Source organism: Hypanus sabinus, chromosome 10, assembly GCF_030144855.1.
Source record: "Hypanus sabinus isolate sHypSab1 chromosome 10, sHypSab1.hap1, whole genome shotgun sequence".
Taxonomy (NCBI): domain Eukaryota; kingdom Metazoa; phylum Chordata; class Chondrichthyes; order Myliobatiformes; family Dasyatidae; genus Hypanus; species Hypanus sabinus.
The window spans coordinates 135170580-135189689 of NC_082715.1; the positions used below are offsets into that span (position 1 = coordinate 135170580).

Sequence of the window (19110 nt, forward strand, 5' to 3'; positions counted from 1 at the left end):
CCTCAGCTGCCATCTTGAATTTTTCTACCTGAAGCTGAATCTCAACCTCAGTAGATTTACTTTCAGCAAACATGTCCAACACATCTTCCTCAAACACTTTCTTGGATACATAATACTCCACTATTAACGTCTAAATCTGAGCCTTCCTCATTTTAGTGTTCCCCTTAAGTTTTAACTTTTGAGCAATTTCCAACAGCCCAGCCCTCTTAGCGTCATCCAATGCTTCAGGGGCTGGCTTTGCCAGAAACCTATCAACCTCCATTGCTGCGATCTTCTACTCAGATTATTAATCAATCAATAAGCCCCCAAATTTGTTACATGCATGCAATGGTTTAAAAGAACCAGCAGCAATAGACTACACCTGGAGTCTGGTTTTGATGCTAAAAACCACTATTTATTAGAAACTACTTAATTTAGTAACTTAAACCAGGTAAATCAAAAGATAGCAGTGTTATGCATATACATGTATGTAAATATGATTCCCAAAGTCATTCAAGCTCCAGTGGCAAGATTTAAAGTCTTATGATGGTAATGTAAGAAAGTTCAGTTCAATGCAGAGTTGGTTTGGGGGAGGGGGGGAAGAGAGAGGTATCTGTCAGCCAAGGTGAAATCCTCAATAGGAGAAGAATGAATAATCAGGTTGGTCTTCCCTCGTCAAACTCCAAATCCACTCTCGAGTTAACCAAACGTAGCTGATCACAAAGGGTACTGCCTTTGATGGAAAACTACCACCCAAGCACGGGTAAACACACCGGTAGCCTCCACAGGGTCAGCCCTTCTACACACCATGATGGACACTGAACGATTTCCCTGGTCGATCCTCAACCCACCCTTGTGGGCACTGAAAAGTTTTACCCAGTGACTTTTCTGTCCTTGGCTTCCTTTTTTTTTGACTGGCCGCCTTAACTGGTGTTCCACTCTGTGTCTCTCAGCAAGAGAGTCACCTGATCTTCCTTAAATAAACACGCTGCAAAGCATCTGGAAACATCAATTGTCTATCATATAACTCCACTTCTTTCACCATAGCAACCTAGAAGCAGGCAGCAGTAGTCAGTTTCTCGCTCTCTCTTTTAAAGGCACAGTCCATGTCCGTCACAAGGGGCTTCAGAAATTTAACCATATCCAGAGTTACTTGGGATGCATCTCGACCAATCTGATTAGTTTGTAGCTGACCTTTATAATTTTCTCTAGTAATATCTCGTATTTTCTGCTGGAGAGACTGTATCTGGCTTTCTAATTCTGCTATGTTTATGGTGGTGACTCTTGCTACCCCTTCTACTTTTGACAGACTTAAATTCACTACTGCTTAGTTACCTTCCAAAAAGGTGAATAAATTATTGCTCCATTGTAGGTGAGCACCATTACTTCAGTGAGATTAAAACTTACCTGCACATGCTGGTACCCTGGTACCGAAATGACAAATTCCACATATCTTCTAACACTAATCTTATCCCGTTCGTATTACACTGGTTACCACTACATTTAGGCTCTGGTGTAGTTTCCGTCACTAGAGGCTGTGGGGTAGAGATTTTTCAAAGTTTTAAAAACCTGGAAAGGGCTTGGGCCCTGACAGCAACTCTTTCCCATCTCCTTTAGGGCATTCTCCATTCTACTCTCCTGTGGACAGTTTATAATGAGAGAAGCAACCTTTGCGAAATGCTTGGAATGGCCAGCCCAGTCGACATACCTCTTGTATAGATCACTACTACACTCAATATTCACTTGAGTGTGATCCCACAGAACTGTAATCTTACTGTGGCCATCATTACCTGAAGGCTACTGAGTAATTGCACCTAAAGACCGGCATATGATTATCCCCTCTGGGATACTGAATAATGCCACCTCTAGAATTTTATTGCATAGGAATTGTAGCTTTGTACCTTTTGTCAAGCCATCTACCCCAGTACAATACAAATTGGAGTCCTCCATTTCTCCTTTGTTAGTCCACATTACCCAATTCCATTGAGTAGATTTGTTTTTGTTCACTGAGTGTTCTCCAAGCAATGACCTCACCATTGATATGTTTGTGTAATAGCTCTGAAGCAAGACTGACCATGGCCCCAGTCAGGGTTAATTCCATTGCAACAAGATACATTATTCTCTCCAAGTTGAATTAAATCTGTATTACACAACAGTAATTACTGTTCTTATTTCAAGTTTAAATCTTAAGTTATTTTAAGTCTATATTTTCGATTTGTTTTTCTAGACCATCCAATCTGGACTCGCAATTGTCTTTGGACTGAAGGCACCCAACGTGATTTCAGGATAGGAGAGATAAGCACTAGCATATTTTCCTTTTCCTTTTTTTTTTGACAAAAATCCCCAAGTTCTCAGGATGAGGGAACTGAAAATTACCCCTTGCTGGGATCTGTCCCCATCTTCTTGGAAAAGTTTTTCCATCCTCCCAAATCAGGGCTACATCAATTGTTCTGTGTCAATGGTGATAACATTCCTGTTTCTCCCCCAGCAATTTCAGTTGGTTGGCATGGTACCACCCACTTTTATATGGAAGAGTCAGTACTTTGTACACTGAATGACTTGCTTTGTCTATAACTTCATAGAGCCCTGCAAATCTTGGATTTAAAAATGAGGTGGGTTGGTGTATTTGAAACATCACTCTCCATCTTGGGCTTAATTCTATGAGACTGACTTTTGAGTCACAGTAGGCTTCACTTTGTTGATTCTTCATTTTTCTATTTGGTGGGCTGCCACATAATTGGCCTCTTTCACTGTCTCTACCAATTGTTGTAGCCACTTTTCCGACACAATCCCATCAATTTCACATTCTGACATCTAATCCTAACAAATCCTCCAATCCTTTCATATCCCTTCTAGTCATGAGCTTATAAGGGGTGTAACCTGTTGAAGATGGCTCTCTATTCCTTATTAACATCAGGGCATAAGGCAAAACTACCTGCCATGTTTCTGCACCATTTTTGCAACATATTTTTTAGTGTTCAACTCATTCTTTTCACAATTCCACTAGACTGTGGTCTACAGGGTATATGAAATCTCTGCTTGATCCATTAAACTGCCATGACATCTTGCATTATCTGGGCTGTGAAATGTATGCCTTGATCCCCAGCAAGTGAATATCCTTCCAATAGGATTTTTACAAAGGCCTTTGCTGGCTTGTCCTAGCTAGGAAACCTTCCACCCACTCCGTAAAGGTCTCTACTATTACCAGAATGTATTTGTACCCTCCTGGGGTGGGGAGTAATGAACCAACATTAATCTATCTGCAAATTAGTGCAAGACCCTTCCACTGGTCTGGTGTGTTGTAGGGCTCCTTTCTTTACCTTTCTGTCTGGTTTATATGGTGCAGAGATCAAGCATTTCTTGACATCCTTCATCTTAGGCTACCAGCACACTTCCTTTATCTTTTCCAGAGTGCTTTTGCACCCCTGGTGTCCCCATAGATGATACAGGACTACTTCATCTTTAACAAACACTCCCTTGTTGCCTTTGTATATTTCAGACCCTGCTCCTTCTATTCATTTTTTGAAATCTTTATTTTTCTTCTGCTCCTTGGTTAAATCCATAATCTGTTGTTCCTTCTCCCTCCCAATCTCACTGATGTAAAGTGTTGCCATTGCCAGGGTGACAGTCATAGTTCCTCAGCATAATTTAAAAATCCCTAATTATCAAAACGGTCACCTAGTAGCTTCATCTGCAAAATCATACCAATCAATATCTCCAAATTCACCTTCCTCCCCTCTTTCATATCCAAAAGCATATATTATTCCTCGCTGTGCAGCAAGTTGGTCCTGCAGCTTTTGTATCTGCTTTAAACACTTTGCATGATCGCCAGTGTTACTCTGCCTTTCCTGTGCTGATTCCTGAATCATATGCATTGCCATCTTTAAATCACTGCACTGTTTCCTTAATCCTTCCACTTTTTTGCTATCTTGGCTGCTTTCTCTTGTTTACATTATTCTTGAAGTAATTTCTCACACTTCAGCTGAAACTGGTTCACCTGCATCAAGCCCATACTCCTTTAACCCTGTAAATCAGTAACCCTCTCAAGCTTTCTACCTCCTTTTGTATTCTCCGTTTAACCTACCTCAGTCAGCTTCTGCTTTATGCCGATTTTCTAATATTTCTAGTTGTAACCTATCTCACTTACTTTATGCTAACATTTGTTTTCCATTACTAATCTGTGTCATTCTGCCTTAGCACTCTGCGGTAATTGTAGCAAATCCTCAATTAAATAACCAACTGTAACTAGTTTTAGCAATTCTTTAAACAATTCTCTTGAACTTAAACAATTCCGGCAGCTTCCCTTAAGTGATTTTCCAAAGGGTATGCCCTGTAGTTTTCCTTTCGCAGCCAGGGTGACTGACAAACCCTTCATATTGTGGCCACTTCCTTTTTTTAAATAAGATTTTTTTATTGAGTTTTCAAATAGGTTACAGAAAGAAAAAAAAATTATCAACCCTTCCCCCCTCCCTGCAGCATATCCCTATAGAAGAGAAAACAGAGAAAAGAAAAAAGAAAGAAAGAATGACTGGATATCGGATGATCCCCACATGCTCCATGGAGTTCATAATAGCTTTAGTATATATATTTATTTATTTCCTCAAATAACCAGTAATTTTATCTTTGGAGCATCTATATACTTAATCCTATCTTTTGTAAATAAGGGTGCCAAATTTTCAGAAATATTTCATATTTATCTCTTAAATTATAAGCAATTTTTTCAAGTGGAATGCAGCTGAAAATTTCATTCTTCCAACGATCTCTTTCTTTCAGATTAATTCTTCTCCATATATCAATCAAATGTAAATCTTTCATCAATGATAAAGTTAATTTTGCTACTTTTGCTTTTGTAACAACCGTTGTTGATCTGTCTAAAACTGGGTCTAGACAAAAGTTAAAATCTCCACCTATTAATATTTTGTCGTGTGCGTCAGCCAAATTCAAAAAGGCCTCTTGTATAAATTTTACATCATTTTCATTTGGTGCATAAATATTCATAAGAGTCCATAGTCCTGAAAAAATTTGACAATGTATAATTACATATCTCCCCGCTGAGTCAATTAATACATTTTGTCCTTTAATTGGTAAAAGTTTTATTAATCAAAATTGCAACTCCCCTCGCCTTTGAATTAAATGAAGCTGCAATAACATTTCCGACCCAATCTCTCTTTAATTTCTGATGTTCTATCTCTGTTAAGTGTGTTTCTTGTGAAAAAACAGCTATATCTATTTTTATTTTCTTAATGTATGTTAAAATTCTTTTTCTTTTCACCGGTCCATTAAGCCCATTAACGTTAAAACTTTAAAAATTCAGTAAATTAGTCATTATTTTTAACAGGGTTACTCCAATCTATAATACCTAATCTTTCAACTTTCGTACTACCTTGGGGAATCTTTTTAAAATTCTCCATGTTGCTATGTGATCATCCAGGCAAAGAAAGAAAAATAAAAGAAAAATAGATCATAAAGAAAAAAGTAACAGAATACCCCCCTACTAATGTTGTGGATAAAAAAAGCACATTACCCCCCTCCGTTGTACGGGTCATGGCAATCGCCATGATTACACACGTGAATCCCATAGCAATCGATCCGAAGTTCCTCCAGCACCCCCGTAACATAAAAAGTATATATAAGAAAAGAAAAAATAATATCACTAATCTCGATTAATATTTCTCAAATTTTTACCTTTCTCCCCCTGTATCATATAATTAAGAATATATTTAAATATTCTTCTGTTCTTAAATGTCCATCAACTCCATTCACTGTCCCTGTCTTCATCTTTAATCCATTTCACTTTTAAATCTTAGGCTGTGGTTAGCGAATATTTGGGAGTTTTTGTGCAAACTCTTCCGCATCCCGATAATCATTAAAAAATCTTCTTTTCCCATCATCCAAAAAAATTATCAGGGTTGCCGGGTGATGGATGCAATATAAATTTATAACCATTTTCCCATAAAACTTTTTTCTCTGGATTAATTTCATTCTTTTCAAAAGGTCATAACTTATATCAGGATAGAAAAGAACTGCTTTCCCTTCTATCATCAATGGCCTGTTTCACGTTGGGCAGCCACCTTCAGGATCTTTACTTTATCTTGATATCTTAAGCATTTTATCAAGATTGATTGTGGGTTTTGATCAACTTGAGGTTTTGGTCTTAAGGTTCTGTGAGCCCTTTCAATTTCAATTAACTGGGTTCCTTCTTCCATTTCGAAATTTTCCGGGATCCATTTTTGAAAAAAATTTATTGGATCCTCTCCCTCTATACCGTCTTTAAGTCCAACAATCTTAATATTATTTTGTCTGTTAAAATTTTCAAGCACATCCACTTTTTCCAACAACTGTTTTCTTTCTGATGTCCAGGCAGAAATATTATCTTCCATTTTATTCATTCCATCAATGATGTCACTTGTTTCTTCCAAATTTTTAATTTTCTTATCCATTTTGTCCTGTCTTTTTATCATTTTATCAAACATAGTCTTCATATTTTAAATTTTTTTATTACTTTTAATGCTTTTAATTCATGCATTATTTGCACCAAAGATTTTCTTATGTCTCCAGAAAAACTTTCACCTCCAACCTCTTCCTGTTGTTCTTCCTTATTTTGTCTCTTCATCTTCGTCTGATTTATCCCAAAGAATCTAAATCTACCTCAGATTCACTTTCACTTTCTGTTCTGATCGGAGCTGGGATTTGTAGTTTAAGTTGCTTGTGTTTGCGCATGCCCCTTCCTTCACGCATGCACAATTCCTGTTGCTCTTTTTTTTGGAGACGGTTGATGTTGTCGCAGTTTCCTGTTCTGTATCGCCAGAGGTAAAATGCACTTGAGCCCACGGCTCTTTCATGGCGGCCGGCCTTGATTCTTTTCCAACTTCTGTTGTCTTCAAGGTTGTAGTTTTCTTCTGCTTCTGTTTATAAGACATATCTTGGGACAATCCTGAGTAGTTAATATAAGTAACTTTTAGAAAGGATTTACTAACTTTTCTTCACTTAAACATTGTTTTACTGGTTTTTTACGGGAGAGCTGGATTTCCACATCTCGATCCTACGTCATCACGTGACGTCCCCTTGTGGCCACTTCAACACAAATTTCTAGAGGAATCCCTTCCAATCAAAACAACCCAAGACCTTTGAGCTTGCAGATTTTCCTTGAGTTCTTCATGTGGGTTAGTAACTGCTAACTACCTATCTTCATGACCCGACTTGAACGAAGAGAAAGATTTATCCTCCAGCCACCCTCAGGGATGCCAATTTTATTATACGGATCTTATAATACTGAAAAGAGAGTATTTACCAAGAAGTAGCCTTTATTTTCTCAACTAAAGAACACGTGGTTCACAAACTAGCTAACTGTGTGCATATCTACTAGAATTCCCTGACCCTCCATGAACAGTCAATTGAGAGAAAAGTTATTACCCAGTAAAGGAGTCTATGCTGAACAGGTGTTCTTTGTGGTCCCAATCTCCACGTGTCTGTGGCGTCCTCCTCATCCGTGATGGTTGGTCTCTGGTTGCTGGAGAGATATCAGCATTTTTGCATTTGGAGCTCCAGATTCTTATAGTTTCCTTCATCAGTTGAACTAATGTATTTCCATCCCATTGGCTCAAGGTCACCTGACCGACTTTGGTCACCTTCTTACTGACTCTAGTGCAGGGCTACAACCAGTGTTGTTCCATGGTTAATGCCCCTCCCACCTTTGTGTGTTTGTGCCTTTCAACTCTTGACTGGTCCAAACCAGTTAAACGAGGTGACCCAAGCACTCAATTTAACGTGACTACAGATTGCTTCTTTGGTAGGACTGGAACTTTACTTAATAAATAGCTACTTGTCTGAGAATGGTCTCAGGTTCAGCAGGTCATCACTTTAAACTCCTTATGTCCAGATTCAATTGCTCTGATTAGATTATCCCCGAGCAAGTATCAGTTCAGAGTTCACAAGATGGGGGGAAACAAAGACATTTGGATTGTCTGCTACTTCTGTCCCGATTCATCTGAATCCACTGATTTGTAGACTGTTGCTCTTTTTGTCTACTTCCACTGTACCTGATTCATTCAAATCCAATAATTTGTAGACTGTAGTCCCTTCTGGCCAACAAGGATATTCTTTCTCAGGCAAGAGATCTGAGAGAGAAACATAACTTCTTCTTCAGTCTGTAGAAAGTCAAGCAGGAAATTCAAGGAAAACCTCTTCAGCCATGGTGGAGACTGTCCGGAACCCATCACCAAAGAGCGAGTGAGAGGTGAACAGCAGGATGGATTTAAAAGGATTATCATGGAACAGAAACACTGAAAGGGTCTAGCTGGACTGAGCTGACTGTCTATTGTACATGGGGTGAGTTGTAAATTCATTAAGTACCTGAGGCAAAGTTTAAAATACAAATGATTTATTAAGAACGGATCCAGAAAATTAATTTCCACTCCCATTAAAGGATTAAATGTGAACATCAGCAGAAGAAATTCCTCTCAGTTCCAGAGGCCAGGATGTAGAACTGGATGTGATAAGCAGCAGCAAAAATTACTGGAGTTCAACACCAACAGTCTCTTTTGAATTCGTCTCTGGATTCAGCAAATTTGGTTAAATATCCAGCATGAGGCATATTTAAATTGTGTCCTCACTGTGAACTCGGTAGTGTTTCGTAAGTTCGGATGTACGACTGAATCGCTTCCCACATTCAGAGCAGGAGAATGGCCTCTCACCAGTGTGAACTTGCAGGTGTGCCTGCAGCCTGGATGTCTGAGTGAATTGCTTACCACAGTCTGAACAGGTGAATGGTTTCTCTCCAGTGTGAACTCGCAGGTGTGCCTGGAGGGTGGATAACTGAGCGAATCCCTTCCCACAGTCTGAGCAGGTGAACGGCTTCTCCCCAGTGTGAACTCGCTGATGTATTTTCAGTTGAGATGACGAGATGCATCCTTTCCCACAATCTGAGCAGGTGAACAACCACTCTCCCGTGTGAACTGACTGGTGTGTCAGTAGGTCCGATGATTGGGAAAATCCCTTTCCACAGTCTGAGCAGGTGAAAGGTTTCTTCTCACTGTGAGTTGATTCGTGTCTCCGTAGGTGGGATGATCGAGCAAACCCTTTCCCACACACGGAACAGGTGAATGGTCTCTCCCCAGTGTGAACTCGCTGGTGTCTGTACAGGTGAGATGACCAAGTGAATCGCTTCCCACAGTCTGAGCAGGTGAATGGCCTCTCCCCAGTGTGAATTCGCTGATGTATTTTCAGTTCAGATAACCGATAGAATCCTTTCCCACAATCTGAACAGGAGAACAACCCCTTCCCAGAGTGAACTGACTGGTGTCTGTGAAGGGCAGATAACGAATTGAATCCTTTCCCGCAATCTGAGCAGGTGAACAACCACTCCCCAGTGTGAACTGACTGGTGTCTGAGAAAGTCAGATGACTGAGTGAATCCCTTCCCACATTCTGAACAGGTGAATGGTTTCTCCCCGGTGTGAACTGACCGATGTAAATGCAGGTGAGATTGGCTAATGAATCGCCTCCCACAGTCTGAGCAGGTGAATGGCCTCTCCCCGGTATGAACTCGCTGATGTCTTTGTAAGTTGGATGAGAAAGAGAATCCCTTTCCACAGTCTGAGCAAGTAAATGGCATTTTCCCAGTGTGAACTGATCGGTGTGTCAGTAGGTGATATGGGTGAGTGAATCTCTTCCCACAATCTGAGCAGATGAATGGTTTCTCCCCAGTGTGAACTCGCCGATGTCTTTGTAAGTTGGATGAAAAAGAGAATCCCCTTCCACAGTCTGAGCAGGTAAACGGCCTCTCCCCAGTATGAACTCGCTCATGTTCCTTCAGCTGAGATGATGAACTGAATCCCTTCCCACAGTCTGAGCAGGTGAATGGCCTCTCCCCAGTGTGAATTCGCTGATGTCTTTGTAAGTTGGATGGGAAAGAGAATCCCTTTCCACAGTCTGAGCAGGTAATTTGTTTCTTACTAGTGTGAACTCGTTGATGCAGCTTCAGTTGACGTGACCGTGGAAATCCCTTCCCACAGTCTGAGCAAGTAAACGGCATTTTCCCAGTGTGAACTGATTGGTGTGTCAGTAGGTCAGATGACTGAATGGATTCCTTCCCACATTCTGAGGTGAACAGCCTCTCTCCAAGGTGAACTGAACAGTGAGACAGTTGTTCAGATAACTGAGTGAATCCCTTCCACGTGACAGAACGAGAATGATATCTCCCTACTGTCAATTCTCTAGCAATTCATTAAGTCAGATGATTGACGTAGTGATTCCCTTATACAATCAATGCAGTTGAAGACCTCGTGTTCTCAGCACGTCAGTTCTAGTGGATTTCACTGAGTCACAACAGAAATCTTCATCTCAGTCACAAAGCACATTCCCAGCTGGAATGTAATAGTTCTTCATCTCCAAGGATCACAATAAATATATTGGTGGTACAGAGGAAATATCTGGTCACTCCTTAAAATCCGCACAGACGCAGCAAACCTGAGGTGCTCGAGTTTGAGATTCCCGTTCACAAATTCTTCACCATTTCTAACCCTGTAAGATTTATAAAAGACATCAGTTGAAGGACAGAATTTTAGATGTGATAATTTTAGTCCCTACGGTGACCTCTGACATCACACTGTAACTGCGAAATTCAACCCACATTGAAGGAACACTCCTCCTCTTCTAACTAGGCGGAGATTAGTCATCTGGACTGACCATCAAATTCTCTGACTGTTTTTCTGTCCGTATCAGAATGGGCCATATCTGCCCATCTTCAACCTGTGACTTGGCTCAGTCTGCCTGCATTAGTATTATTTCAAGTTCTGGTCAAGTCCCACAGGACTACAAAGAATACATGATATTACATGGCTAATCTGGACACTTTCTAGTTATTCTGACCCCCTCCCCCTCAAGTAATTGACAGTGGTGAACTCATCGACAGCAATGCCAATGAATATTGGAATGTAGCACTTTTGTGATGTGAAAACTACAGGTCATTTGTTACCCACAAGTGTTTGATATCATTATATACCCAGAGAGAATGTGGTAAAACACGTTCTCAGAAGTAGAAAGGTCCAGACTAAGAGAAGGCAGAGCAAAGAAGATATTCTCAAGAACTAAAGCTAAATCAACAAGAGGAGGGTCATAACAGGACCTAGTGTTGGATAATGAGCCTGGCCAGGTGACTGACCTTTCAGTGGATGAACGGTTCGGGAACAGAGGCGACAGCTCCTTATATTTCAGGATAGCTATAGATAAGGATAGGTATGGTCCTTGTCGGAGTTTGAAATTGCAGTAGGACAAACTATGAGGGCATTGGGCAGGAACTAAGATTTGATTGGGAACACCTTTATTCTGGTAAGTCCACATCAGACACGTGGAGGGTGTTTAAAGATCATTTGCACAGAGTACAGGAAAAGTGGATGAAGATGGCCATAGGATTAACTTTGAGGGCACAAAACTACTGCGTCACGCCAATTGCTTTTGGGACTGCCTGGCTAAGCCAGCCATTGAAATAAAACTAGAGTAGAAGAATTTTAACAAAGATGAAGGTCTTGTTCTTAATTAAGAACTGAAATTCAATTGTAAATAAAGTGGGACTGCAGAAAGCTGATTGGATAAGGACTAACCAATCAGGAAGGATGGACAACGGGGGGGGGGGGGGGGGGGGTTGTCATCAAAACGTCGGTTAAGACCAAGAATATATTCATCATACACGCCAGGACATAATAGGTCCTTTTTCATTCTCTACACATATGAAGAGTAAAGGGATAACCTAGGAGAGGGTGTGTCTGTAAGGATAAAGGGGGGAATATCTGCCTGGAAGAAGAAAATGTGAGTGTGGTACTTAATGAGTACTTTCTGCATTTCCTAAGGAAAAGGATAGCAACGACCAGAAGATCAATGTCATGTGTATAAATATGTGTGGGGTTTCAGAGATCAAAGAAGAGGAAGTTTTGGGCCTCCTAATGGCTATTAAGGTGGATTAATCCCCAGGGCCTGATGGGATTTACCCAAGTTACTAAAGGTGCCCTTAACCAGCATTTTTGTGTCCTCTCTAGCAACAGTCAAGTCCTGGAGACTGGAGATTGGCTGATGATGTACCTCTACTTAAGAAGGGAACAAGGGAGAATCCTGGGAAATGCAGACCAATGAGTCTCACGTCAGTTGTAGGGAAATTGCTGTAGAAAATTCTTAAGGATAAGATATATAAACATTTGGAAACCCATGGTCTAATTAGGGACAGCCAGCTTGATTTGAGGTTTTTGACAAGGTGATGAAAGAGATTAATGAGTGTAGTAGGGCAGTGGATGTTGTCTACGTGGATTTCAGTAAGGCCTTTGACAAAGTCCCTCATGGGAGGCTAACCCAGAAGATTAAAATGCATAGGATCTGCAGCAAGTTGGCTGTTTAGATTCACAGCAGGTTTGCACATAGAAGACAGAGGGTAATGGTTGAAGTGACTTATTCAAGCTGGAGGTCTGTAATTAGTGGTGTTCCACAGGGATCTGTGCTGGGATTTCTGCTGTCGACCTGGTTGAAAATATTGATCACTGGGTTAATAAATTTGCAGATGACACTAAGATTAATGAAGTTGTGTATAGTGAAGAAGACTGGCAAAGAACAGAGTACAATGTTGATCATTGCAGATATGGGCTGAGAAATGGCAGATGGAGTTTCACCCAGATAAATGTGAGGCATTGATAGGCAAATATAAGGATACAGTACACTATTAAGGGCAAGACCCTCAATGGTGTTGCTGAGCAGAGAGATCTTGGGATCGAAGTTCATAGCTTCTTGAAAGTGTCTTCACAGGTTGGCAAGGTGGTTAAGAAGGCTTATGGAATGCTTGCTTTTATTAGTTGAGGCACAGAGTTCTAGAGTCAGTACATTATGTTGCAACTTTATAAAACTTTGGTTTGGCCATATCTGGAGTACAATTCTGGTCACCCAACTTTGGCAACATTTCCAGACTCTGGATTTGGGGATTGCCAAATGTTACATGGATTTTCTGGTGTAGTCTGGTTGTCATGTGCTTTTGTGATATCATTCTAGAGGAACGTTGCTTCATTTTTTAAGGCACGCTGCATTGCAGTTGTGGTATCTAAATGACAATAAACCAAAATTCAATTCAATTTAATGTTGAGGCTTTGGAGAGGGTGCAGAAGTAGTTCACCACAATGCTGCCTGGTTCAGAAAGCATGTACTATCACAAGAGGATTGATAAACTTGGGTTGGTTTCTCTGGAGTGTTGGAGGCTCAGGGGAGATTCGATACATCTTTATAAGATTATGAGAGGCATAGATAGACTGGACAGAGGCTATGTGTTTCCCAGGGTTGAAATGTCAAATGTCAACTTCCAGAGGGCATGCATTGAAGGTGAGAGGGGGTAGGTTAAGGGGGGGTTGGGAGGAGTAAATCTTTTACTCAGAGTCATGGATGCCTGGAATGCACTGCCAAGTACGGTGATAGAGACAAATACAACAGGGGCTTTTAAGAGAAGCTTGGATGCACACATAGATACAATGAGGATGGAGGGATATGGACATGGTGTATGTACAGGGATTTCGGTGACTTTGATTTGCTTTCTAGCTGGTTTGGCAGGATAATGTGGGTAGAATGGCCTGTTCCTCTGCATTACACTTCTATGTTCTAAAGCTGATGGAAGGATTTTGTTCTATTTCTCCATACAGCCTTTACTGGCATTTTCAGTGACTGGAAGTTGATTCCTCATTGGAGATTAAATCTCCAATTTTTGTTCCCAGTCCCTAATCCCTGGAATTCGGTAGCTTGAGTTTGGCAGTGTTTGGGAGACCCATCCTATCATATTCCTTCCGCCTACGCTTCCAAACACACCCTACGGACTGGTGAGGAAAGCGGTAAAATCACAGCCATGACGGCCTCTTTACCCAGAAATCCCCACGAATAGGATACCCATCTATCCATCACGCTTCCGGTAACGCGCATGCGTAGCAGAAATGGCGCCGACGCCATTGTATATAAGCGAAATCGCAGTGGCGTCCGAATAGAGAGGTGGGGCTGACAGAGAGGGAAAGCACCGAGACTGTTCCGAATTTGTGGGGCCACCATATTACCGGAACTCACAGCAGTTTTCCGTTAGCCACAGTGCCGACACCAGTACTGATGAATCCCGAAGCCGCAGTCCCGCTTCTTCCTGCTGCCGATTCACCAGTTTGTCCGCTGAGCTCTGCGCATGCGTAATTCCGGGAATTTTTTTCGGGCACTTCTTACGCCTGCGCAGTTGATCGCGGGTCATTGAGGGCGAATTGTGCCCTGTTGGGAGCAACTATCACAAAATGCTGGAGAAACTCAGAATATCAACAGGCATCCCCTACCCTGAGAGAAAAAAAACTGACCATCTGCCTTATTTACAAACTTAATATAATTTATATGATCATCCTGAGCGTCCTGCGTTGAGGAAAACAATCTGTGACAGAGATGGAGAACACTTGGTAAACGCTCTTTATGCACACACACAAACGCACACAAATATTTTGTAGTTCTGTTGTCATTCTTATAAGGTTCACATAAGGTATCGGCTTTATGGTATTTCCCTGCAACACACCGGGGAATATTCTTCTTTAGTGGTCAAATGTGCAAATGTGTATATATTGTTTGTGTGCTGTATGTAACGTGGATACTTTTGTTTATTTTGTAATATGATTGTAACTACATTATGGCGTGCATCTTAGTCTAAATCGCGTGTAGTCTTAATTTAAGTTTGTTCATAATTGACAGGGTTTTTTGCTCAGAGATTGAACTGCGATGAGTTCATAATGGACAAATAGTATGGAGCTATTTATTGTGTCATGGTAGATTTTTTTTGAAAATATTGGCAGTTTCTTTTCACTAATTTGTGTATGCTTGAATTTTGACACATGAAAGTGCAAAGCGACTTCAGCCGTTTTTTCGCTTTGGTCAGAACCCACTCCTTTAACACAGTCGCAGCATATCCAGCTTTCCTTTATAACTCAATCTCTCCAGTCCTGGTATGAAACTTTTCTGCATCCTTCCCAACTTAATAACATCCTTTCTGTAGCTGTGAGACTGGAACTATGTGCAATATTCCAGGTGTGGAATCACTAAGGGTATTTATGAGAATGGTTCAAGGATTGAAAGGTTTATCATATGAAAAATGTTTGGTGGCTCTGTGCCTGTACTCGCTGGAATTCAGAAGAATGACGGGGAATCTCCTCGAAATCTATTGAATGGTGAAAAGCCTAGAAAAATTTGATGTGGAGAGTATGTTTCCTTCAGAGGGAGAGTACAAGACCGGAGGGCCAGCTCCAGAATGAAGGGATATCCCTTTAGAAAGAAGACAAGGATGTGATGGGACGGTCCAGAACGAGTTTCACTGTGTGTGATGGGACAGTGCAGAGGGAGGTTCACTATAGGTGATGGGATGGTAGCGAGGAGGTTCACTGTATGATGGGATGGTACAGAGGGAGATTCACTGTGTTACGAGACAGTGCAGTAAGAGGGATGCTCACTATAGGTGATGGGATGGTGCAGAGGAAGTTTCACTACAGGTGATGTGATGGTGCAGAGGGAAGTTTACTGTGGTTCATCTATTGTAGAAACACTTTCCTTGTTTCTTCACAGCATCCAAGGATAAACTTGATCAGACATTGATGATTTATTCTCTTTAATGTGGTTTAAAGTTTACAGTACTCCCTGTTTTGTAATGTCAATATGCACAAAGACATGATGTTTCATTCCCTTAAATCATTAGCTTTCATCATATTCACCAGAGTAAATACAAACAAGAAGTATTCATTTAAAATGTCTTCCATCCCCTGAGCCTCCGCATGTGGATGACCACACTGATCTTTAAGGAACATGCTCTCACTTATTAAAGATTAGCTCTCATTATTTGTCAGGAATACTTTAAAACATTAAACCATATAGTTAAATGTGTTACTCGCATCAGAGGTATGCTGGGATAGCCCACAAATGTCGCACCACTTCGAGCACTAACATAGCATGCTCACAACTTCTAACACTGACTCATACATCTTTGGAAGTGGGAAGAAAGTTCAAAATGCCTCTATTAAAGTTTAGAGTAAAATTTATTATCAGAATACATACACGTCACCACATTCAATCTTGAGATTCTTTTTTCTTGCAGGGATACTTAGGAAATCTATAGAACACTCACTGTAAACAGAATCAATGAACAACAAACTGCAATTATAAATAAATAGCAATGAATAACGAGCATGAAATAACAAGATAAAGAGTCCTTAAGGTGAGACCATTGGTTGTGGGAACACCTAAAATTGAATATGCATAGTTATCCCCTTTTGTTCATGAGCCTAGGGCAGGTTGAAGGGCAGCAACTATTCTTGAACCTGATTGTATGAGTTCTGGGACACTTGTACCTCCTAGCTGATGGCAGCAGCGAGAAAGCTGCGTGGCCTGGGTGGTGAGGATCTCCTGATGATGAACACTGTTTTCTATGGCAACATTTCATGTAGATGTGCTGAATGGTTGGGAGGATTTTGCCCATGATATACCTTCTGAAAATCTGCTGCCTTTTGTAGGAATTTATGCTCAAAGGCATTGGTGTTCGTATACCAGGCTGTAATGCAGCCAGTCAGAACACTTTCCACCACACATCTATAGAATTTTGCCAAGGTTTTTGATGACATGCTAAATCTGTGCAGACTCCTCAGAAAGTTGAGGCACTGTCATGCTTTCTCTGCAAATATATTTATAGGATATGTCCAGGACAGTTCCTCTGAGATAGTGACACCAAGGAATTTAAAGTTTCTGACTTCCCTGACTCTGACCTTCCAATGAGTATTAGCTCATGGACCTCCAATTTCTCTCTCCTGAAGTCTCCAACCAGTTCCTTTGTCTTATTGACATTGAGTGCAAGGTTGTTGTTATTACACATTCAATCTCCAAGTTTTCAATCTCAATGAATGTATGCTGATTTATCACCCCCAACAGTGGTGTCATCAGCAAACTTATATATGGTGTTGGAGCTGTACTTAGCCACACAGTCACAGGTGTAAAGCAAGTAGAGCAGGGGACTGAGCACTCATCCCTCTGGTGCTCCTATGCTGATGGAGATCGTGGAGATGTTTTTACAAATCTGAACTGACTGGGTTCTGCAAGTGAGGAAATCCAGGATCCAGTTGCACAAGGGGGTATTGAGGCCCAGGTCTTGGAGTTTACAGTTTAATTTTGAGGGGATGATGGCTCAACTGCATCTGATAAAGAGCATCTTCATGTATGATCTGTCAGGGCACAGGAGCAGGGATTCAATTGCAGACCCAGTACTGTGCACACAGTGATATTATTTGTGCAACAAATCCCAAGATGCAAACAAAGGTGGTGTCAAAGTTCAGGCAAAGATCGAAACATCCAGAGAAATCCAAACCCCAGAATCAGGCAGAGTTGATATTCAGATGGACAGAGTACAGATACAAATGCTGGAAAGGCTCAAGAAAATTAATTAGCACAATCTAGCAACAAGCAGTTGAAAACACAGGACTAAAATACACTGAGCAATAAACAGAGAGGCAGATGATAGGTGGAGCAGAATGAGACACAAGTGGCAGCAATACAGGTAATAATGAGAAACAGATGAGAGATGGAGTAGAACAGGAACAGGAGCACATGGCACTACAAAACCACAGACTGACAGCTCTCCCCTTCTATGGATGCCTCGTGACATCACAGCAGGTAGAGCTGGGTGTTGGTGATGAAAGTCCCTGATGAGAGAGGGGCCCAGGATGTTATGGGTGGGGACCCAGCACCTCTCCTCAGGACCATAGCCCTCCCAGTCCACAAGGCAGTGGAGGACACGGCCCCAGCAATGACCATCCAGTAGTTGACACACCATGAAGACCTCTGACCCATCGGTGAGCTATGTGGAAGGGGAGTGGCTCAGGAAAGGCTTGATGCAGGACACATGGAAGGTAGGATGAATGCAGCGGAGAGTGGAGGGGAGCTTGAGATGGACAGCAGCAGGGCTGATGACTTCAGCAATGGGAAAGGGGCCGATGAATCGGGGATGAGCTTGCAGGAATCCACCTTGAGGGGCAGGTCTCAGGTTGAAAGCCACACACGCTATCCTTGGCAGTAATGTGGGGTCTTGGAATGATTGCAGTCAGCTTGATGCTTGATCCTAGTAGAGGCACAGAGAAGGGTAGAGCAAGAGTGCCTCCATGTCCACGGACAATGGCAGATGAGTGCCTCAGCAGATGGAACTCCAACCTCCTCCTCCTGGGCAGGGAACAGTGGAGGTTGGTAGCCAAGGCAGCACTCGAAGGGTGAATAGGCCGTTGGATGAGGACAGATTAGGCATGCTCAGCCCAAGGTAGCATGCTGACTCCACGAGGAGGGGTTCTGGGAGAACAGACACCGCAATACAGTCTCTAGCTGTTGGTTGGCCTGCTCTATCCGGCCATTGGTCTGTGGGTGGAATCCTGAAGACAGACTCACAGAGGCACCCAGAAGATTACAGAAAGCCCTCCAGAAGTCAGATGTGATTTGAGAGCTCCTGTCTGACACAACATCTACAGGTAAACCATGTAATTTAAAAACATGCAAAACTAGTAATTTGGCTGCTTCTTTGGCAGAGGGGAGTTTAGGTAAAGGAATGAAGTGTACAGACTTGGAGAAACAATCAACTACAGTGAGGATGGTGGTGTTACCATCTGATGGGGGAAGTCCAGTGACAAAGTCCAGGGCTATGTGGGACCAGGGTCTCTTGGGGATAGACAGGGATTGGAACAGACTAGCGGGTGACCGGTTAGAATTCTTGCCCTGAGCACAGACCAAGCAGACCGAGACAAAGTTGCAGATGTCACCTCCCATGGAGGGCCACCAGAACCACCGACTGATGGAGGCCTGTGTAAGCTTGGTTCCAGGGTGATGGGATAACCGGGAAGAATGACCCCAATGCAATAGACAGAGCTGGGAACGTAAACATGGTTAGTGGGGCATTGACTAGGGGCTCCCTCGCTCTGTTGAGCAGCTTGCACCATTGCTTCAATGTCCCGTTGCGCTGCACCCACAAGACAGTGAGTGAGGAGGATGACCCGGGATTTTGGAGAGGGAAATCAGCTTTTCCATTGCTGGAACTGGGGCGGAAGTACAGAGTAAAATTGAATCTTGAGAAAAACAG

The 19110-nt window shown here is 41.9% G+C and overlaps 1 protein-coding gene across 3 annotated transcripts; it reads right to left on the minus strand.

Moving 5' to 3' along the window:
* Positions 1-4350: 4350 nt before the first annotated feature.
* LOC132401153 (zinc finger protein 229-like) lies at positions 4351-14180 on the minus strand. 3 transcript variants are annotated; one of them, XR_009514503.1, is made up of 3 exons: positions 14055-14180; positions 7393-10499; positions 4351-6913 (listed from the first exon to the last, which is right to left on the minus strand). XR_009514503.1 is itself a non-coding variant. In XM_059983053.1 (2 exons), the coding sequence occupies exon 2, from the start codon at positions 10009-10011 to the stop codon at positions 8575-8577; it is 1437 nt and encodes a 478-aa protein (XP_059839036.1). In that variant the 5' UTR covers positions 10012-10499; positions 14055-14180; the 3' UTR covers positions 4351-8574. The 3 variants fall into 3 exon arrangements, 2 of the variants coding, with proteins under 2 accessions (XP_059839036.1, XP_059839038.1); XM_059983053.1 differs by having other exon boundaries at positions 4351-10499; XM_059983055.1 differs by having other exon boundaries at positions 4351-10499; positions 14045-14167.
* Positions 14181-19110: the final 4930 nt, after the last annotated feature.